Source organism: Orbicella franksi, chromosome 15 (genome assembly GCF_964199315.1).
Source record: "Orbicella franksi chromosome 15, jaOrbFran1.1, whole genome shotgun sequence".
Classification (NCBI taxonomy): Eukaryota; Metazoa; Cnidaria; class Anthozoa; order Scleractinia; family Merulinidae; genus Orbicella; species Orbicella franksi.
In genome coordinates this window covers 17,393,392-17,415,978 of record NC_138159.1, presented here as the reverse complement: position 1 = coordinate 17,415,978, position 22,587 = coordinate 17,393,392, and the positions used below count along the sequence as shown (strand labels likewise).

The 22,587-nt window shown below is 40.9% G+C and overlaps 4 protein-coding genes across 5 annotated transcripts in view; 1 reads left to right on the top strand and 3 right to left on the bottom strand.

Moving 5' to 3' along the window:
- The window catches only part of LOC145469267 (uncharacterized), a 78,922-nt gene extending 71,807 nt beyond the window's left edge, over positions 1-7,115 (top strand). Inside the window, exons 6-7 of the mRNA XM_081452949.1 lie at positions 1,051-5,073; positions 5,434-7,115. Coding sequence (XP_081309075.1) covers positions 1,051-5,073; positions 5,434-6,951 — 5,541 coding nt within the window. The 3' untranslated portion in view covers positions 6,952-7,115. The remainder of the gene's footprint in view (positions 1-1,050; positions 5,074-5,433) is intronic.
- LOC145469127 (atrial natriuretic peptide receptor 1-like) overlaps positions 1-10,672 on the bottom strand; it is a 35,104-nt gene extending 24,432 nt beyond the window's left edge. Inside the window, exon 1 of the mRNA XM_081452806.1 lies at positions 10,606-10,672. The gene's annotated coding sequence lies outside the window, so the exon portion shown is untranslated. The remainder of the gene's footprint in view (positions 1-10,605) is intronic.
- LOC145469131 (atrial natriuretic peptide receptor 2-like) lies at positions 10,174-14,686 on the bottom strand. Its single transcript, XM_081452810.1, has 5 exons — positions 14,547-14,686; positions 13,692-13,848; positions 12,587-12,706; positions 11,787-11,864; positions 10,174-10,709 (listed from the first exon to the last, which is right to left on the bottom strand). Exons 1-5 carry the CDS (start codon positions 14,684-14,686, stop codon positions 10,380-10,382), a joined length of 825 nt encoding a protein of 274 aa, XP_081308936.1. The 3' UTR covers positions 10,174-10,379.
- LOC145469120 (atrial natriuretic peptide receptor 3-like) lies at positions 14,550-21,009 on the bottom strand. 2 transcript variants are annotated; one of them, XM_081452799.1, is made up of 6 exons: positions 20,289-21,009; positions 18,043-18,344; positions 17,460-17,595; positions 16,185-16,316; positions 14,941-15,029; positions 14,550-14,628 (listed from the first exon to the last, which is right to left on the bottom strand). In XM_081452799.1, exons 1-5 carry the CDS (start codon positions 21,007-21,009, stop codon positions 14,965-14,967), a joined length of 1,356 nt encoding a protein of 451 aa, XP_081308925.1. In that variant the 3' UTR covers positions 14,550-14,628; positions 14,941-14,964. The 2 variants fall into 2 exon arrangements, with proteins under 2 accessions (XP_081308925.1, XP_081308924.1); XM_081452798.1 differs by lacking the exons at positions 14,550-14,628; positions 14,941-15,029 and having other exon boundaries at positions 15,037-16,316.
- Between the last annotated feature and the right edge of the window lie 1,578 nt (positions 21,010-22,587).

Genomic DNA, 22,587 nt, shown 5'->3' with positions numbered 1-22,587 from the left:
CAGCTGCAAACGTTGAGAAAGTCTACATGTAAATAAATCAATTACTCCTCTCGTTACAATATTTCTTTAGCGCTACGCTTTCAATAGAGGTCATAGTATAGTGTAATCTTGGTAGTCAGTTTGTTTATTTGGCATCAGGGATTTTGTTTCTGATCATGATAAAGCTATAAAAAATATCAATTCCGAATATTGAGAGGGCATAAAACGTTATAACTGCCCCGAGCAAGTTTGTACCCGATGAATTGAATACTTTTTGTGAAACTCAAAATATTACAAAGAACGCACAAACTTATTAGCGCTTTTGCCACTCGGAGATTTCGCATTTTTTTCGCCCAATTTCTCCTTGAATATATCAACCAAGGAGCCAAACATTTCACCAGTTAATAAGTTTCACAAGCTTCATAAATGTTTGAAGTCAAATCGTATCTCGCATGATGCCTTCTCTGCGCAAGGTTAACGGTATGAAAAATGGAAGCAATAGTAATACATGTTGATATTATAATTATAACAACAACAGATAACAAAAGGACAAACAAATTAAACTTGGTTCCAAATTTGTTTCCACTTTTATTCTGTTATATTATCACAGAAATTTTTGACATGAACAACGTAGAGGAAGTTATACAAGCCATCTCAATCGGCCTCACTGTTGCCAGCTTCCTTCTCAACACCAATCGATTTCTAAAAGCCATCGAATTATGCAAGGAATGCTTACTCATTCTGAAAGACCAGAAATTAAGTAAATCACTCTATACGAGGATATATCGTATAATGTGGAAAGCTTGTAATCGCATCAACGATAATACAAACGCCATGAAATATGCAGAGAAACTTCTCCAAATTTACCATGAAAGTGGTGAAAGACTTGAGGAATATAAGCTAAGCATAACACTTGGGGAGATGTATTTCCATCAAAGTAGATACACGCAAGCAAAGCAACTCACTGAAAAAGTGCTCCTAATCAGTAAAGAAATTGGAGACAGAAATGGAGAAGCTGCCTGTTACATGAACCTTGGAACTGTGTATAAATCAGTTGGCGCATATGAGAAGGCTAGAGAACATCTCGAGAAATCACTTGTGATCACCAAAGAAATTGGAGACAGAAATGGAGAAGCTGCCTGTTACGGGAACCTTGGAAATGTGTATACATCAGTTGGCGAATATGAGAAGGCTAGAGAACATCTCGAGAAATCACTTGTGATCAGTAAAGAAATTGGAGACAGAAATGGAGAAGCTGCCTGTTACGGAAACCTTGGAAATGTGTATACATCAGTTGGCGAATATGAGAAGGCTAGAGAACATCACGAGAAATCACTTGTGATCAAGAAAGAAATTGGAGACAGAAATGGAGAAGCTACCTGTTACACGAACCTTGGAAATGTGTATACATCAGTTGGCGAATATGAGAAGGCTAGAGAACATCACGAGAAATCACTTGTGGTCAAGAAAGAAATTGGAGACAGAAATGGAGAAGCTACCTGTTACACGAACCTTGGAAATGTGTATACATCAGTTGGCGAATATGAGAAGGCTAGAGAACATCACGAGAAATCACTTCTGATCAGTAAAGAAATTGGAGACAGAAATGGAGAAGCTACCTGTTACACGAACCTTGGAAATGTGTATACATCAGTTGGCGAATATGAGAAGGCTAGAGAACATCACGAGAAATCACTTGTGATCAAGAAAGAAATTGGAGACAGAAATGGAGAAGCTACCTGTTACACGAACCTTGGAAATGTGTATACATCAGTTGGCGAATATGAGAAAGCTAGAGAACATCACGAGAAATCACTTGTGATCACCAAAGAAATTGGAGACAGAAATGGTGAAGCTTCCTGTTACGGAAACCTTGGAACTGTGTATACATCAGTTGGGCAATATGAGAAGGCTAGAGAACATCACGAGAAATCACTTCTGATCAGTAAAGAAATTGGAGACAGAAATGGAGAAGCTACCTGTTACACGAACCTTGGAAATGTGTATACATCAGTTGGCGAATATGAGAAGGCTAGAGAACATCACGAGAAATCACTTGTGATCAAGAAAGAAATTGGAGACAGAAATGGAGAAGCTACCTGTTACACGAACCTTGGAAATGTGTATACATCAGTTGGCGAATATGAGAAAGCTAGAGAACATCACGAGAAATCACTTGTGATCACCAAAGAAATTGGAGACAGAAATGGTGAAGCTTCCTGTTACGGAAACCTTGGAACTGTGTATACATCAGTTGGGCAATATGAGAAGGCTAGAGAACATCACGAGAAATCACTTGTGATCAAGAAAGAAATTGGAGACAGAAATGGAGAAGCTACCTGTTACACGAACCTTGGAAATGTGTATACATCAGTTGGCGAATATGAGAAAGCTAGAGAACATCACGAGAAATCACTTGTGATCACCAAAGAAATTGGAGACAGAAATGGTGAAGCTTCCTGTTACGGAAACCTTGGAACTGTGTATACATCAGTTGGGCAATATGAGAAGGCTAGAGAACATCACGAGAAATCACTTCTGATCAGTAAAGAAATTGGAGACAGAAATGGAGAAGCTACCTGTTACACGAACCTTGGAAATGTGTATACATCAGTTGGCGAATATGAGAAGGCTAGAGAACATCACGAGAAATCACTTGTGATCAAGAAAGAAATTGGAGACAGAAATGGAGAAGCTACCTGTTACACGAACCTTGGAAATGTGTATACATCAGTTGGCGAATATGAGAAAGCTAGAGAACATCACGAGAAATCACTTGTGATCACCAAAGAAATTGGAGACAGAAATGGTGAAGCTTCCTGTTACGGAAACCTTGGAACTGTGTATACATCAGTTGGGCAATATGAGAAGGCTAGAGAACATCACGAGAAATCACTTCTGATCAGTAAAGAAATTGGAGACAGAAATGGAGAAGCTACCTGTTACACGAACCTTGGAAATGTGTATACATCAGTTGGCGAATATGAGAAGGCTAGAGAACATCACGAGAAATCACTTGTGATCAAGAAAGAAATTGGAGACAGAAATGGAGAAGCTACCTGTTACACGAACCTTGGAAATGTGTATACATCAGTTGGCGAATATGAGAAGGCTAGAGAACATCACGAGAAATCACTTGTGATCACCAAAGAAATTGGAGACAGAAATGGTGAAGCTTCCTGTTACGGAAACCTTGGAACTGTGTATACATCAGTTGGGCAATATGAGAAGGCTAGAGAACATCACGAGAAATCACTTCTGATCAGTAAAGAAATTGGAGACAGAAATGGAGAAGCTACCTGTTACACGAACCTTGGAAATGTGTATACATCAGTTGGCGAATATGAGAAGGCTAGAGAACATCACGAGAAATCACTTGTGATCAAGAAAGAAATTGGAGACAGAAATGGAGAAGCTACCTGTTACACGAACCTTGGAAATGTGTATACATCAGTTGGCGAATATGAGAAAGCTAGAGAACATCACGAGAAATCACTTGTGATCACCAAAGAAATTGGAGACAGAAATGGTGAAGCTTCCTGTTACGGAAACCTTGGAACTGTGTATACATCAGTTGGGCAATATGAGAAGGCTAGAGAACATCACGAGAAATCACTTCTGATCAGTAAAGAAATTGGAGACAGAAATGGAGAAGCTACCTGTTACACGAACCTTGGAAATGTGTATACATCAGTTGGCGAATATGAGAAGGCTAGAGAACATCACGAGAAATCACTTGTGATCAAGAAAGAAATTGGAGACAGAAATGGAGAAGCTACCTGTTACACGAACCTTGGAAATGTGTATACATCAGTTGGCGAATATGAGAAAGCTAGAGAACATCACGAGAAATCACTTGTGATCACCAAAGAAATTGGAGACAGAAATGGTGAAGCTTCCTGTTACGGAAACCTTGGAACTGTGTATACATCAGTTGGGCAATATGAGAAGGCTAGAGAACATCACGAGAAATCACTTGTGATCAAGAAAGAAATTGGAGACAGAAATGGAGAAGCTACCTGTTACACGAACCTTGGAAATGTGTATACATCAGTTGGCGAATATGAGAAAGCTAGAGAACATCACGAGAAATCACTTGTGATCACCAAAGAAATTGGAGACAGAAATGGTGAAGCTTCCTGTTACGGAAACCTTGGAACTGTGTATACATCAGTTGGGCAATATGAGAAGGCTAGAGAACATCACGAGAAATCACTTCTGATCAGTAAAGAAATTGGAGACAGAAATGGAGAAGCTACCTGTTACACGAACCTTGGAAATGTGTATACATCAGTTGGCGAATATGAGAAGGCTAGAGAACATCACGAGAAATCACTTGTGATCAAGAAAGAAATTGGAGACAGAAATGGAGAAGCTACCTGTTACACGAACCTTGGAAATGTGTATACATCAGTTGGCGAATATGAGAAAGCTAGAGAACATCACGAGAAATCACTTGTGATCACCAAAGAAATTGGAGACAGAAATGGTGAAGCTTCCTGTTACGGAAACCTTGGAACTGTGTATACATCAGTTGGGCAATATGAGAAGGCTAGAGAACATCACGAGAAATCACTTCTGATCAGTAAAGAAATTGGAGACAGAAATGGAGAAGCTACCTGTTACACGAACCTTGGAAATGTGTATACATCAGTTGGCGAATATGAGAAGGCTAGAGAACATCACGAGAAATCACTTGTGATCAAGAAAGAAATTGGAGACAGAAATGGAGAAGCTGCCTGTTACGGAAACCTTGGAAATGTGTATACATCAGTTGGCGAATATGAGAAGGCTAGAGAACATCTCGAGAAATCACTTGTGATCACCAAAGAAATTGGAGACAGAAATGGTGAAGCTTCCTGTTACGGAAACCTTGGAACTGTGTATACATCAGTTGGGCAATATGAGAAGGCTAGAGAACATCACGAGAAATCACTTGTGATCAGTAAAGAAATTGGAGACAGAAATGGAGAAGCTACCTGTTACACAAACCTTGGAAATGTGTATAAATTAGTTGGCGAATATGAGAAGGCTTCACAGTGCTATAAAAAATCATTGGCCATCAGTGGAAATATTGATGACAGAGAAAGCATAGCTGTGTCTTACCTAAACTTGGGAGCTGAACTTTACTCTCGTGGAAAGTATAGCATGGCTAATGAATATAATAAGAAAGCTTTTGCCATTTTCAAAGACACTGGAAACAGACACGGGTTGGCCAGCTTTTACTGCAACCAAGGAGATGTGGAATTGGCTGTAGGTTCCTCTAACAAGGCAAAAGAATATTATGAAAACACTCTTGTGATAAGCAAAGAAATTGCAGAGAGGGAAACAGAAGTAAATGGTTACTTATCCCTTGGACGTTTCTTTTTCGTCCAGTCTAAGTACGATAGAGCAGAAGAATATATCAAGGAGGCACTTAACTTAAGTGAGAAGATTGGAGACACTGAGGGCCAGTTTCACTCGCTAACAGAGATAGCATACATTAGAATGAAAGAAGGAAAGATTCAGGAGGCGATCTCGTATTTCCTTTCCGGTATTGAAAAATGGGAGGAACTTCGCAGCTCCCTCCGCGACAACGATCAATTTAAGATCTCCTTCTCTGACCGCCATATTCTTTCTCAAAGAGATCTTGGTATGCTGCTTTGTGAAATCGGGAATCCCACTGAAGCTCTGTATGTTTCAGAGCTTTCGAGGGCCAGGGCTTTGGCAGATTTAATGTCAGCTCAGTACTCTCTGGAGAATAAAATCTCCATTAATCGTCGAACGTGGGCGGGTCTTGAAGGCATCGTAGCCAAGGAATGCAACTGCACCTGTCTGTACGTCTCATATTTTTGTTGTCGCATATATTTGTGGATTCTTAAAGCAGGAAGAGTCGCACATTTCCAGGAGATAAAAGGAAATGACCTTATTTCTCGGGAGGGATTAAGTCAGCATTTGGATGAGTTTTTCAATTTCAGAAGTTTTGGCGTTTTACCAGAGGAGCTTTGCGAAGACCGATCTTTACACAGTTTTCAACCAGAATCCAAAACAAGCGAGGAAGACAACCATGAAGTTTCGCGATTTGGAAATGAAAGTAAAGCCAGCCAAGGACCCAAAATGAACCTCCCTATCTGTTACAAACTTATCATCGCTCCTGTGGCGGCCTTACTTAAAGGCCCTGAAATCATCATTGTTCCTGATCGAGCTTTATACCAAATTCCATTTGCCGCCTTAACTGATGAAAGCGGAAAGTATTTATTGGAATCTTTCAGGATCCGCATTGTTCCTTCTTTAAGAACTCTCAAGCTCATTGATGAAAGTCCAGCCGACTATCACTGTCAAACCGGTGCATTGATAGTGGGGAATCCTGACGTTGGTGAGGTGCATTTCAAAGGATGGCTCACGAAAATTTCGCGATTACCTTGTGCAGAAAACGAAGCGAGGATAGTAGGTGAAAAGCTGGGTGTGGAGCCTTTGCTAGGACGGCAAGCGACAAAGAAGGCAGTTCTTCAAGCGATGAAATCAGTGGCCCTGATTCATATCGCCGCACACGGTGATGCTGAAAGAGGAGAAATTGCCCTCGCACCATCTTTTCGTATTCCTAATGGAATACCTCAAGAAGGACTCTACTTATTAACAATGACTGACATTTCAAGAATTCAACTACGAGCTAAACTGGTAGTCCTTAGCTGTTGCCACAGTGCTCGTGGACAGACCAAAGCCGAGGGAGCTGTTGGAATTGCTCGAGCGTTCTTAGGATCTGGCGCACGCTCAGTATTGGTGGCTCTGTGGGCCCTGGATGACAAATCAACAGAGGAGTTAATGACTCATTTCTACGATCACCTTGTTGCTGGGCAAAGTGCTGGTGAATCTCTACATGAGGCCATGAAGTGGATGGGAAGTAATGGCTATGACGTGAGCCAGTGGGCACCTTTTATACTGATTGGAGATAACGTGACATTTGATTTTGGAAAAAAAGGTAAGATTCGTTGAAAAAACGTGCTTTCTTATTTCTGGCAAAGGGTTTCTGGTATTTAGTGAAAATTTTCCTTACATGTTATCGTTCAAGTTTATAAATGTATTTTTGTATTTTAACGTTTGTCGTTTGATCTTGTGCGGCTGATTTAATTTATTTTACTAGTTTTGTCGATCATGAGAGTGTAGACCATGAAATTACCCAACGTGTAACGCAATGCAATTTTTGAAAGGAAAAAACGTGTGTCGGTTTTTATTGCAGGAGTGCACTACACGAAAACCGCGGAGATTTGAAAATATGAAGTTTCGGCATCTCGATTTTGTCCAAAATTGGGTATCAATAGCTCGAAATAGCATTTTGATCATGATGAAGCTTGATGATTTTTTTTTTTACCTGGATTTGGCAATGAAATTATGCCATGCTAATTCTCCAATCCAATTTATAATGTTATTGTAAAAGACAAATAGACCACGCTGTTTTGTATGGTCCACCCTCCTTCACAAGCTTTCAAAACAATGAGATAACACCCCAGTATTGAGGTGATCAAAGCCCGCGCGGATTCCAGCGAATCTTTAAAAATAAATCTATTTTGTATTAAGGAAATTGCTTTTTATTTTAGAAAAATAAATTCAAATGGTTATACATGTTTCCGCTGTTGTTTATTTCCTCTATCAGGTGCTGGCAAGAATGACCAGGAAGGCAGCGAGTGATCGCATGAGAAGTTTTGTCCTAGCGCTAAGTTGGAAATAAAATAAATCGACGTTTAATTTTTGGCCTCGGTAGAATTATTAAGCGCAAAACGCTGGGCCGGGTTGTTCGAGGCCCGATTAAGCTAACCCTGGATTAGTGAGAATTTTGATGTCATTTTTTAACTTTTCGGTGAGGTTTTCTGTTTATATTGTTTGTTCTTTAGTTTTGAGTTTGAATAATCTCAAAGTACACGAAACATAAGCAGTGAAAAACATTTTTATAAAAGAAAAATGAATACTTCGGTTAACCTTTAAACCTGGGTTACAGTAAACCGACTTTCGAACAACCTGTCCCATAAGTTTTGTTAAATATTCACTTTTTAGAATAAGCCGTTGCTTCCCTTGCAAGTATCCAATCATTTGTCTAGAGGTTACCAGTTTTTTTTTTAGCAAAAGAAGATTTGAGAGTTAATCGGAAATGAGTATTGGACTCGAATAACTGTTTAAACCAGAAAACCTTAGTGCGCAATGTTATTTTGGTATCACACTTTTCGATGCTGATAGCAACTGTTCTGGATCTTCTCTGCGAGGAAAAATAACCACTGTAATACTAGACTGAGACTTGACTGAAAAACCTAGTGTTTTACCAAGGAGACTTAAAAAGAAAACAAAACCAAAACACACTGACACTCAGTAGTAATTGTTAAGGTAACCTGAAGAAAGTAGGATTTTGAAGAAACAACATGCATTCTCTCCGTCGTTGTTACAGTTCTGAACACACTTTATACAGGATATCTAGGTTTGGTTAGTATTTTCATATATCAGACCTTTTTCACCAGGTTAAAGAGCTTTACAGATAGCTACAATTTGAAATTTTATCTAACATTAAGTGTGCCCAGTTAACCTAAGAAATGAAAAGAGTATAAACAGCATATTTAAACTTTTGTCGAACACCATGCGTAAGATTAAGACCAGTGGAATTTTAAATCTAATTTGCTGTTTACCAGTAAAGGTTAACAGTTAGTTTTGTAAATAGTTCGACTGAAAACGATGACCTGTTAATCAAATATACATAGGGTAATGAAGTGGTACTTGAAGCTTGCATATGGAGAAAAATTGATGAAAGTTAAGTAACTGCTCTAGCTACATACTAACATTATATAAAGTTGAAACTTCGAGCGTTGCCCCTTCCTTTATGGTAGCAAGATCCAGTTATTATGGCTGTTTTGCCTTGACGATGGAAGGTCGAACACCCAAGACGCCAACTTTCCGAATTCGCTCAGGCGGCTCATTTAGCTTCATTTATTTTTTCTTCAAATTCAGGTTGATGTAGTTAGCTAAGGGGCCCACAAGTTAATTAGTTGTATTATATTAAGTGTAAACCCTCTCTAAATAAAGTTTGATTGATTGATTGATTGTATTGCTTAGACTGAGCGTCAACAGTTTTCCACGTTGGACTTTTTTTACCCTTAGTTGATTTTTTTGCTTCACTGGCATTTGACTACAACCTCCATATTCATTTATTCTCCCCCTGGATACGGTGAAGAAAAGCTGCTATATATTTCATTTCGCGCGCTTGCATTGAAGCGCGGAAATGGTGAAAAAAAATTAAATTTTCCCTCTGCGCTGTGACCACAGGCGGCCCAGACGTTGAATACGATTAATACGTGACATTATGCTGTTGGCGATTGCGTTACAATTTTAGCCGTTTATAAGACAATGTATGAGAATGCTTCGAAAATTACTCGAAATGCTACGTGTAGAAAATAATTTGAATAAAATGGCTTACCTTATGTTTGCATTGTGTTGTTTTGATGTCTCTGGTTGAAAAGTGAAGCTCGCTTAAATGGTTCTAGACCACCTCCAGGAACCCAGAGACATCAAAATAACGCAATGCAAACATAAGGCAAGCCATTTTATTCAAATTATTTTCTACACGTAGCATTTAGAGTAATTTTCGTAGCATTCTCATACATTGTCTTATAAACGGCTAAAATTGTAACGCAATCGCCAACAGCATAATGTCACGTATTAATTGTATTCAACATCTGGGCCGCCTGTGCTGTGACTGGCTATCTGAGCGGGTAAGAGGAAACCAACAAATCCTCTCGGAATGACCTCTTTCCAGCAAGAAAATAATGTTCTTAATGCCGTATGATAAATCCTTTTGGGTCAAGCTTGTTCGGTCAGGCAGGTTGAATGTTAGCCTCGCTCTTTTTTGCGTATTTCTAGACCGCGACATATAAACGTCCAAACAAGAACTTGAGCAGTATCTGCTGCCATCTCATCTCATGCCTGGTCAATATAACCCCTTATTTCGGGCCATTATTTCAGTTCTTGACCGTAGGCTGCGAGCAGGCTCTTCGTGGGAAAAAAAGTATGAAGGAAGAAATCTTTCCTCTCTTTTCAGTTGCCACGCGATGAGCCTGATCACAGGGTAGCATACGAATAAACGAACAACATACACACAAAAACAACGTAAGTGGTTATAAACCAAGTGCTTATAAGGGTAACAAAACCTTAAGGTAACATTCATGAGTAATTAACTTGTACTTAGATACGTATTGGTATCAAACCTAGACAACGTGTAGTCCCTCTTTCGCTTAGTCCTTCGAGCGAGACCGTAAATAAACTGCGGGGAAAAATGGCCCCGTGGAATCAAGTGGGCGTGCTTCTGGTCTCTAGGAGCTCGCGCGGCCATTTTTTTCTCGCGGTTTTCTTTCGCGTCCCGCACGACGGACTAAGCGAAAGATGGACTACTCGTAGTCTACATCAAACCCATGCGGACATACATGCTGGTATAAAAGGAACACGTTTTTGCTAACAGACAAACAAAGTATAACTAACCTCCTACGCAGAAGCTCTATGGGCTCGTCACGCAATCCTCCTTCCTTACGAACGGAGGGGGATTGCGTGACGAGCCCAAAGAGCGTCTGCGTAATGGGTAAAAATCTTGTGCGAACACATATAGAGATTACAAACCTGGAGGCTTCTCTTTTTGCAGTAAGACCAACGAGCAGAATGTGTAGTGACTCGATACACGCTCCAATGAAAGGGTTGAGATTCTCGTGGCTCAGATCCCGAACCTTTGCAAAATAATTATTTATATATATAATCAAGGTTTTATTAATACTCATTTTAATTGACGTTGTGGTAATGCCTTTGTCTGCTAAGGCCAGGTTAGTAGCATTTCTGCCGTGTAGAATTCAATTCAACGAATTAAATTCGACAGAAATTCGATGACTGAATCGGCTGCCGCATTTCTGCTGCACGTTCGACTGGTTTTGTCGCGTTATCCGACAGAAATGCGACACCGATTCAAACGTCGAATTACCGCCGCGTCGAATCTAATACATACATTATGATACGTTACAATCTCGTTCCCTGAGTCTTCGTTCCCCTTGACCAGCGGTTGGAAAACGAGAGCTCTGGGAGCAACCATTTTGAAATAACCGAATTCTACCCATCCGGTTTGACTGCGCAGTCTGCATCTATGGCGCACGCCCGAAATGGTTGCTCCCAGAGCTGTCGTTTTCCGACCGCTGGTCAAGGGAAACGAAGACTCTGGGAACGAGATTGGATACGTTATGTTAATGTATTGAGCATGCGTAAATTTGATCCCCCCAAAGAAAAAGAAGAAACTTGTCCATTCTCGTCCCAATACTACCTGGCATCAGGAAAGCGCAGTGGCTCGATATTCTCGTTGCTGATATGCTAAATGCCATCTGCTCAGACGACTTCTTTACAATTGCAAGGACAAATTGGAGTTTTAACCTAAAAATATTGCAACACATACTGCTGCATTGTTAGCCTTCTCTTTCTCCTTGGCGGACAATTTTTCGCAAAATTTAAGTCCTTCGTAGCTTAGTCTCTTCGTCCGCCATATTGAATACTCTACGTTTAAAACATTTTCCGCTGACCGACATACCCGACAATATTAATTGCGACGTATGAATCAACAGTCGCATTTCTGCCGCACTTAGCTGAATTAAACTCGACACGTTGGAAATGCGACGCATAAATTAGGCTTAAACTTTTAGGAGTACCTTTTCATGAACGCCGTTTTTGTCGATGTTCAAGCTGTCCCTGCTCTCTAAAATGCCACATTTTCCTTTTATCCCCCCGTCTTTGAGCTTATCTTAATTCGTTACTACGGAGATTACCTGTTTGAGTTCTATAAGAACCTCTCTCGTTAGCTGAACACTTCTTTTCCTGAGGCGGCTTATGGCCACTTCTTGCCCCTGAAATTAAAAAGCTTTTTCGATTAATTCACCAGTTTATTTGGATGCAAACATAAACGACTATGCAAACAACTTGATCAACAGTGGCTACCTGCGGAGATTTGAAATTATTATTCCAATATTTAACTCGAGTTGAACTCGAAGGGAGAAATACTATTTCGTTTATTTCATAGCAAATAACAAGTATGAAGTCTCGGATTATTTGCTGCAAGTTTCTAAGGATTTACAAAGATCGTCTAGTTGTAATGCGAACGTCTCCGAAAATTTGTTTGCAGCTTCTAAAGATCATTGCCATTTGGCTTTTTTGACACGCTTTACAAACTCAATGAAAACTGCTTTCTATTCAAGAAAAACTTTTTTGAGTAATGTCAGTTAGATAGCTGGTTTGACGCCAAAAACAGAACCTGCAAAAGAAAGATTCGTTTTGTTTCTGTTGTGTAAGTTTTTCTATGAACTTCGCCTTCGGCTCGGACCATAAAAGCTACACTTGAATCCCACTATCTCGAGCCCTCAAAGGAAATTAAAAAACGTTCGAAATTCGAGATAACAAGAGTTAGAGAAAGCCGATAGTAACTGAATAAAATGTTTATTTTAGGGAAAATAATTTGATTTTGAGATAGCAGGGAGTTAAAAAATAATTCAGTTTAAAAAAGCGAAGTTCTTATGAACCAATGTCTTCCAAATACGGGCCCAAAATAGTTAAACACTAGCTATACACCTACATGATACTCCCCGATGTTAGTAGACACGTGCTCTGAGTTGTGCTCATGGTCTGATGCGGTTGAAGATATGCCAGCGCTTCGACGTACGGGATTAAAAAGCGCATTTGACGTCCCTGCAGACTGGGGAAGGAACAAGAAACAGTCATCTTCTTTATATGTATGGGTTAGGCGTGCAGGTTAAGCACAAAAATAGTCATTTCTATCCAATGGCAAACATAGAAAACGCGCGTTAAAGTGGTCGGCTTGAAACAAGAGTAGGCAATTAGGAATCAATATGACGGAGGCGTGGGAAAACGCTTAAACTGTAACGTTCAACCTGTGCCAAGGGCGGGAAAACGTTCAACCTGTGTCGAAGGCGGGAAAACATTAAACCTGTGCCAAGAGCGGGAAAACACTCAACCTGTACCAAAGGCGGGAAAACGTTCAACCTGTGCCAAGGGCGGGAAAACGTTCAACCTGTGGCAAGGGCGGAAAAACGATAAACCTGGGCCGAGCGCGGAAAAACTTTAACCCCGTGCCAAGGGCGGGAAAACGTTAAACCTTTGGCAAGGGCGGGAAAACGTTTAACCTGTGCCAACGGCGGGAAAACGTTCAACCTGTGCCAAGCGCGGGAAAACGTTAATCCTGTGCCGAGCGCGGAAGAACTTTAACTCCGTGCCAAGGGCGGAAAAATGTCAAACCTTTACCGAGGGCGAGAAAACGTTCAAGAGCTGCCAAGCGCGGCTACAAGGTTCAACTTATCCTAAGCGCGAGAAAGTTTAAGTTAAACCTGTGCCAAGCAAGGGAAAGGTTTAAGCCCATGCAGAAGGCGGGAAAACGTTAAACTTGTGCCGAGCGCGGGAAAAGGTTAAACCTGTGCCAAGCGCGGAAAAACATTCAACCGCTGCCAAGCGCGGCAATAAGGTTCAACTTGCGCCAAGCGCGGCAAAACGTTCTTCTTGTGACAAACTAGCGAAACAAGTTAATGGCCTTTACCGTGAGAAAAGATAATGGATGAAGTATTAGTGTTGCACGATCGTTCAAGCCCTCAAGCGAAATCAAAATTACTTAAAAGGTAAATCCAAAAGCAACGTTAACAAGATGTAATAAAGTTGGTTTATCCTACCAGATTCTGTCCGATCAGATAGTTAAACTTAAAAGAAAGCATTCCCTGCTGCTGTGGCCTATCCTCTTCTTGTCTGGCTTGTTCTTTCATTTTGATATCTTCAAACCGGATCTTCCACGTCATGTTTTCAGCCAGATCCGTCTCATAACGGAGTTTTCTGAAAAAAGTTATCGGAAAAGGGCCAGTTATCAAACAGATTTGCATTTGATTAGGTGACAGGGATGAAACCCTCGTTCTCAAAATCGTCTTCAGGATGTCAAAGTAATTATGAGCTTCCACGTTAATGTACCTCAGTTTAAGATTACCATAAAGTTCCTAGGCAACGTAAAATATGTGATGTTACTAGGCAACGTAAAGTAAGTCATCTTACTTGTATACTTACATACTTACAAGAATGTGTCATTTTGCTACTGCCTTTCCAGATAAAATGTTTAAAGGGGCTAGGTCACACAATTTTAGGCAATTTCAGCACGGATCAAATGGTCATAGAATTAACTAAAACATCAGAAAAACGGCTGAAAACTATAGAGGATCTCAAGTAAAACACAGGAAAGCCAAGAAGGGACATGGATAGACAAAACCGGAGAGGATTAAAATGCATTGCATGGGGGTAAATTTGATAAACGTCGGCCCAGCTGTTTTAAAATTTATATCAGTTTATAACAAAATGTCATTTACACAGCTGGAAAATCATTCCCAGTTGTTATGTGGCCGTGATTTTGCAAATGAAAGACTCTTACTCCGCCAATTTGACGTTTAGAGCTCATAATTAACAAAACTAAACAAAATTACCTAAAATAGCCTGACCTAGCCCTTTTAATCACGCTTTAATGTGAGTACTTTTTAATACTGTACCTGATAATTACGAGGAACAAGAAAGCTAACACAAGAATGCCAGAGGCGGAGGCCCCTATAACCACGTTAACGAGTCGTGCGGCTGGAAAGCAAAAGAACAACTGATCAGAACACATGATCATGAACATAGTGATGTGCATTTGTGGGTCACAACACTTCCTTTGTTTGCATTCTGTTCATTCAATAACGATGAATAACACTTAGTGTAAGTTTTTATAGGTTCTACAAGCGAGCAAAAAGACGTGTATTGAGCGTCAACATGAGTTGCCATGGCAGCGTAAGAAGCATGTTCCAGGTTTTCAACAACACTTTGCCTCAGTATCGTCAGCAAAGTGTGACAGGAAGAAAATTTAGTTTCTTTTGGAGTGAATGCCACAATCTCACTTTTCTTTACCTCCTCCAAACACAGTTCTTTATCTCAGCCACCTCTAGGTTTGTCCGAGGGTGGACTGGTACGACCCCCGGCCCAAATGACGCTCGCATCTGCAAAGGAAATGAGATGAAACAGAAGTCTACGGTTGAAATAGACCATTTTAGAGTTGTCCGCTCAGTGACCTGGCCTTTGAATGGCAACGAGGCTGGAGGCGACCTTGTTTTGATAGGCCTCACTGCTTTTGTTTTGTGAATCAAGTTGTTCTAATGCTAACGAGTTCGCATTTAACCCTTTAAAACCGAAAGTTTCACAAGAAAAATGCCGTTTTTAACCATGAAATCAGTTTTTGGCTGCCATGACACTAAATGGGCCTTAGTTTTGGTGAAAAAACTACTATTTTCTTACCAAAAAGATCAATTTCCCGAAGATAAGTTACAAAAACGTACAATATTTTAAGTTGGTGCATGCGATTGCCTGTTCCGAATGTTTTTTCTTGCCCTTTTTCTTTCCTTTCTCTCGGCCGTTGTTACTCTCGCTACCTTTTGCGCTTCATTTTCTTTCTTCTTATTTGACCCAAATGAATAATTGCTTTAAATCACTAAGGATGGCTGCCCAGTCTTATTAGCCCATTAAGGTTATTTCGGGCAGCCATGTACTGTTTTTGTTTTAACTTAGTTTTGTTCATTTAATCTCTAGCTGAATACAAATAAAGCTTTTGTCTGGCTGCCGTAAAAAGTTGGACCGGGTGTAATTTATAGCCAAAACCTGGAAATGGGACCTTGATCAATTATAGGTATAACAGGCCATTTTAAAACCATTTTTGCACCAAAACCGATAACCTTGGTTTTCAATTTGCTACGTCTGAATGCCGTCGATATCCAAAACCGACTGTTGTGCGAATAGATCTATCCGAGCTCTACTGTCTGCTTACCAAGAATATCTGGTGACATTTAAATTGACGACGTCACAAGTGGTACAAAGAGCACGACCAATAAGTACGTGTATATGCCTGCTCAGGATGCAATGGATTGAATGAGAAGAGCAGATAGGTCACCTTCAGCCTCGCTTGTATTCATGGGCCAGGCAACTAAGCACACAACTGTACAATGGCCTATACAACAGAATTCATTCTTATAGTTTATAAGTTATGGGACTGGGGAAAACAGTTTGGACTAAAAAACAAATTCTCTCAAGAGTGTTATAGGAAATGTGTGCTGAGAGTGAGGAGAATTTGAAGACTGAGCTTGTGATGTAAGTGTACCTACCTCTTAGATTGAAGCCTCCGGTTGAGTGACTGTAATCAGCGATGTTTTGAAAGCTGCCATTCACGTAATACTTGAGTGAATAGTCAGGTTCTCTGTCCCCGGAGCTGTCTATACGCACCTTACCAGAAGCTCCTAGCAAGAAAAAGACACTAGTTATAACAACGCAGGTCACTTCTATCTACATTCACACCACCTTAAATGAGCTACATCACGGTTTGTTCATCTTGAAAAGTTAAGCTTAAATTTTCAAGTTCATTGTTTGTAATCCGTGTCAATCTTCTCCATCCTTAACCATCATGGTTCCTCTTTGGTTAATTACTAGCTCTAATGCGTTTTTCTATCTTAGGAAACTACTATTGTTAAGTTTCCTTCGATTTAAAGTCAATTTTGAACGTGGGCAAAATAACTCAAAAAGCCGTGACAGAGTTTCTTTAATTTACATACCGTAAACTTCCGAAAGTAACGACCCCCCCCCCCCCGCGAAGGTAGCGACCCCCGCCCAAAAAAGTAGCAAGCCCACCTCAACCCCCAACCCCTAAAATAACGTGACAAAGGTTCAAAAGGATATTTACATGTCTAATCAATAGTCAAGGGAAAGTTATGTCCGGTAGTACAGTTGATAATTATAATTACGGCACTCGACCACAAGGGAAGGTATCCCTTAATTATGCCAAGAAGTGCAAAATGCCACTTCGTGCTTCATCCGTTCATGTTGCGCTATTTTCAAGCAAAAACCGTAAAACTTTCCTCAAGCAACCAGAACGTACTTACAGGAAACTTGTTCAAATGGTAATTGAAACGTCTGCGCCATGTTCAACAGTCGCGAAGTAGTGAAAACTCGACCAGCGCGCAGAGATAATGATACAGCAGATAAACGTATCAGTGCGCTTACTAGCTTTCCTGTCGACCAAAAACACAATCTGCACATAAAGAGCTCCTCATGCATGTCGCAGCAACATAAATTTAAACTAGAACGAAGAAATTCATCTCATGTTTTCAGGGCTGGTTTTACGAATTTACGTTTCTTATTGCGAAAAAAAACACTCAACCGCACCAACTTTATAACGGTTTTTTTGCTCCCCGAAAGTAACGATTCCCTGAAAGTAGCAGCCCCCCCGAAAGTAACGAGACCCGAGGGCTGCTAATTCCGAAAGTAACGAGGGTCGATAATTTCGGAAATTTACGGCATATGCATATGACTCCCGGCTGGAATTGTACTTGTGGAGGGCGTGTTCTTATTCAGCCTCCGTAGGGCGTGCTCTTCATTTGCCTTACCTTCAAACTCTCTGTTCAACATTCTCTTGACAATCGCTCGGCCGTCCCGTTTACTGCTCCCGCCGGCAAGAGTTTCATTGAGCGCGTTAGCGTACAGATAAATGGCATCGTATATAGCACCAGCATAAACTTCAACCTGTTGGTAAACAGTACGGAGATTTCCTTCCTAATTATTTGCATTAATCTCCTTAGATGTCATTCTTTCTAACGCTGCTATCAGAGCCCAAGTCTTTATTGATTTTGCTATCAGCTTGGCATAAATTCAGTTTGCGAATAATTCCTTGTGATAGAGAGATTTCCCTATGCTTATTTTAACATATATAAATCAAAATGTATCGAAAAGGCAGAAACTTAACAGAAACAGAGACCAACGACGCGCGGTTCGTCAGTCATTGATTAACTGGCTGTTAATTGTTGAGAGGTTATTATGGCAGTTGAAACGAGTTTTAGTCGCCGTTGCGGTTATAGCGAGGCCAAATAAGAGTGAACGGCCGCCGGGACAAGAAAGAGTGGCCGTTGTAGACAGGTGGGGGTTCGATTGTATACATTTAAGAAATGGGGTGAATAGCCCCGTGCTACGTACCTGTTCACTTTTATCCAGCTGTATATAGAAAGGGGACGCATTCATCTTTTCCCGCACTTTCTGTTTGAATGATTGCCATAAAGGTGTGGTCGGTTCGCGCACGTGGACGCTCAGAATTCCACGAAACGCCAAGGCGGCCTCGGCGTCGCGCCCGTCGTTTCCCATAAACGTGTTATTTCCGACGGCGGCGGACGGCAGCAGGTTCACTGTGAGAAACGCGAAGTCGCCATTCAACATGCCCAGATCGAGCGCGTTCAACATCAGCGCGCGCATGTCGCCACTGTAACACAGCATGACAAAGACTAAATGATCGAAGGCACAAGGGGAAAGGTTAAGTCTTCATGTAAGAACATTTTCACACTCGGTTGAGGTAATAGGAAGACAGGAAGACACGTGATGACAGCTTATACCACCTAGTCTAGTTAAAATCGCTTTGGTTAGAGGGACTGTGTTGCGGCTGAGTTTAGTCTATTTCAATAAGTTTTGCCAAAAACTCGTTATGAAACTAAATTGGTAGCGAAGAAATCAAGTCTACGGATCTAAATGACAAAACATAGCTTCATTACAAATAAATGTCTTCCGGGTATTATAGTTAAACGTGGCAAACAAAACAAGAATAACTTTGAGAACTGTTCAGCCTAACCGGCAGTTTTTCAAAAACCGACATCGCAATTCAGTTTTAATCTTTTTCAATTTCTGTCCATCCGTACTTTTTCTGTATCTGCTGTGTTATTATTCCTTCACTGCTTCAAGTAGTTAATTTTTGTATTTCACTCAATTTAGTGGCCATGTACTTATGTCTAAATTTGGCCGAAATCCGTGACACAGTTGCATTAAGTTTTCAAGTAGTGACTCTTGTACTCGGCTTAAGATAATGTTACATGAGCCAATTTTTTAACGCAACATTGTTGCGTTACAAATCGACGTCGTGTAGCATGGGGCACAGGGCGACTTTTAACGCAACATTTCGTTTCGGAAACACGTTGGAAGTTTTTGAAAGCGATTCAAAAATCTGCAACATTGTTGCCCGAATTTTGCATATTGCGTTAAAGTTGTCTCGTTTAACATACCGTTGCCAACCGTTGCCGCAACAGAGTTGGGTCAAAAGTCTCGAGTAAATCTCGTGCAAGTCTCGAGTAACATGGATTAAAAATCGGCGTTAAAATCGGCTCGTGTAACATCACCTATTCACCTTTATGCTGTAGCTCAGTATTCTGTCGAGGTCCTAAATTTTTTAATTCTCTTTTACCTGAAATTTCTGGCTCTTCATCATTGTCATCTTTTAGGCTAAACATGCACCGACAGCGTTTAATTCCAAAAGAATATACGAAAAATTACCCATTGCGGTTCACGTTTTCCAAAATACGTAGAACTTGGTCATTTCACGCTGTTGTTTTGCAGAAGACGGCAACGAAATATACCAAGAATTGTAACGCACGTGCACAGCCATAGTTCTGCTCATTAAACCTTCTGTTTGGTGACGGTCTCGTCGCCGTCGCCGTCGCCGTCGCCGTCGCCGTCGTGGTTTGCTAAAACTCCCTATTATGTCATTTGAGGACGGCAACGAGAACGCCACCAAACAAAAGGTTTAATGAGCAAAACAATGGCCGTGCACGTGCGTTATAAATCTTTGTACATTTCTTTGCCGTCCTCTGCAAAACAGCAACGTGAAATGACCAAGTTCTGCGTGGTCTGATGAACCCGAACGACGACGGCTAATTTTTCGTATTTCCATTTGGAACCGGACGCTGTCATTCCAGATTTAGCCCAAGCACGTTTTTAGAGCCACCGGCGTACCAAAAGATCTAGACAATCGCAAATTTCGCTGGTAAAATATAACTTCATTTTTGACGAAGCGTCGCCCTTGACGGACTTAAAGTTTAGCCACGCCCCACGTTGTCAAAGCAAAGAAAAGAAAGTTGGAAGAAAAAAAAACATTACCTGTACGTGAAGTGACCAAAATCTGCTGAGAGCGGTATTTTAATAAATCAAGCGAGAGCTTTTAAAGCAATTAACGGTCGCAAAGCAAAACATTTTGTACGGGGTAGAGTAGAATGATTAAGCTTCAACCGGTTAATAAATATCGATATCAGCACCGTACATAATATATTTAACATCCATATAACTTACTGCGTGCGGTTTCTTTGGCGAGCAACGTTATCAAATTTAGCTAAATTTCTTTCACACGGTCAAATATCGATATCAGCACGGTACACAATATATGATCAAACATCATTATCACTTACTGCGTGCGGTTTCTTTGGCAAGCAACAGCGTACTTTTAAATTCTTCTCGTTCTGTTACCAGTACATGACCCGGACTGAGCGTGTGTAGATACCGAATATCAATGTCATTCTCTAAAAAGACTTTCATCAAACTCGTCATAGCCAGCTGCCATATACTTTCTGTTGATGCTAAAATACCGATGCTTTTCCACTTGAAATAGCGAAACACCGACAAGAATAGATCGCCCATTTTCGAGAACGACCCCATGGTGCGGGCAAATGTTTGGTACATGCTTTTTTCGGAGAGTTTAGACGACTCACAGCCCCACGAAACCATCGGCAAGTTCCAAGAGGCGGCTAAAATCGCGGCCGGCTCACAAATGATGTCGCAGCCATCGCCGATGATAGCATCCAACCCCGAAATTCGAAACTCTACCGCTTGATTCAGCCCTCCCGCGGCCAAACACATGGAGTCGTTCCACAGAAAAGTCATGTTGTAGCCAGGCAGGAGCGTTTGATCTTCGTTTATCCGATCAACGGCAATGGTTATGGCCGATGCTGAAGTCTTCCCGATCGGCCAGTAGCCCGTCATAGGAAGCAATACACCGATTTTTACTTCCTTATCATTGCTGGACTGATGGGAGCCATGGCCGTGTGCAGACGATGTTGCAACGAAAAGGCAGATTAAAAAGCCCAGAGCGACAAATAAAAAAGGAATTTTTCTACTACAGCCAAAACTCATAATTCTCTTTGACCAAGGACATCAGTACTGAAAACTTCACCAGATTGTGCTTGCTTTCGTCACAAACGTAAAACACAGAGTGCAATGTTCAGTGGTTTTAGTTCGTTACCATGACTCCGTTGACGTCATGGTTTTTCGGCTTGGCTGTGAACAGGAAAGGCTTCGAAAAATGAATTCATAGACCCCACGCCCTACGCCTTTAGAATTGTCTCTTAACATTCACTTTTCGTCAAAAATTGCGGCTCTGTAACTTCCAGCAGTTTGTCTGTCAAATCGGTGAAGTGTACTTCACAATGTTTCATACAACTAAAACTGTTGAGGTTAGGCCGAGTCGGCTTTACTCTAAGAGTTATCGTCAACATTGCCATGTAAAGACAGGTAAGCTCTGTTGCTGCCAAATCTTTGGCGAACTGTACTCGAAAAGTTTTCGATTCTTTATACATGTATTTGTCAGATAACATCGCCAGCAAACAATTCGCAAGTATGACGTCATGTTGCTTAGCAACTTTGGCCATAAAATACCGCGGGCTTACTCGTTCCTCGATATCACCTGGGGCTCGTTTCTCGAAGGTCCCGAAAAAGCTTTCGCACCCGGAAAGCCATAACAAAATCTCGACGCTTATGAATGCAGAGCTGTTTTATTCACGTATTCTTAATATGAACAGAGGTTCTTTTCACACAAGAAGTTTCAGGCGTATACACCTCTCCGTTTTTAGGTACAGATGAACTAAAAATGGCTTTCCGGGCCCGAAAAGTTTCCGGGCCTTTCGAGAAACGGGCTCCTGGCCTGAAAATTGTTCCAACGATCACTTGTACTTCATATTTCCTTTGGTACATTATTCCTAACCGGGAATAACAACGAAAACAAGATTATCATTCTTTATTTTCTGAAACGACCGCTAACTTTGTAATAATCAACAAGGACATTTGTCTTCTCTTTCCCTAAAGAACTAAACTGATTTCATAGTTGTGAAGTATCACTAGTTCAAAGCTGTTTCAGGCTAAGTGCTTACATTTTCTAAAATATGTTACCAACAAGAGAGCAAAAAGAGTGAGAGAGTCCCTATTCCTAAGCTTATCACCCTTAAGTTATTTTTAGACGTGATCACTCCAAGCTTCAGGCCCATACTAACGCGTTTTTAAAAGTATCCGTTTTCGTCTCAATGAAAACGAAGTAAAATATTTTCGCCCACACTATCGTTTTCGGTTTGTTTTCAACTGTCCACATTGATGCGTTTTCGTATGAAAACGCATACTTTTTGACACGTTAAATTCGCCCATCGTCCACACTGAAACGTCCGAAAACGCCGATGGAAACGACAGTATATAACGCTTTTTTCGGCACCGTTTTCAAAAGCTTCCGTTCTCACCGATCAACACTAGAAACGAAGCGTTTTCAAAACGATGCGTTTTCGAATGGCTCCACCTTTGATACCGTTTTCAAAAGCCTTCGTTTTCATCAGCGTTTTCGGGCGTTTTACGCGATGTGCATGATAGGCGAAATGAGCGGACAAAAAAGAAGAGGCTTGAAGAGCACCAGAGGTTTGAGGGCCAGAGGCTTGAGGTCGGGGCCTCCAA

Bases quoted from the DNA above. Each gene is read 5' to 3' on its own strand.
- LOC145469131 (XM_081452810.1), bottom strand. From the start codon at position 14,686: ATGCACATCACTATGTTCATGATCATGTGTTCTGATCAGTTGTTCTTT. The intron at 12,707-13,691 runs GTAGGATAAACC...TTCCTTCCCCAG, and splicing joins ATCTGATCGGACAGAATCTG to TCTGCAGGGACGTCAAATGC. The intron at 11,865-12,586 runs GTAGGTGTATAG...TTTTAATTTCAG, and splicing joins CTAACATCGGGGAGTATCAT to GGGCAAGAAGTGGCCATAAG.
- LOC145469120 (XM_081452798.1), bottom strand. From the start codon at position 21,009: ATGAGTTTTGGCTGTAGTAGAAAAATTCCTTTTTTATTTGTCGCTCTG. The intron at 18,345-20,288 runs GTAAGTGATAAT...TCGATCATTTAG, and splicing joins TGCCAAAGAAACCGCACGCA to TCTTTGTCATGCTGTGTTAC. The intron at 16,317-17,459 runs GTAAGGCAAATG...TTTTCTTGCTAG, and splicing joins GTTGAACAGAGAGTTTGAAG to GAGCTTCTGGTAAGGTGCGT.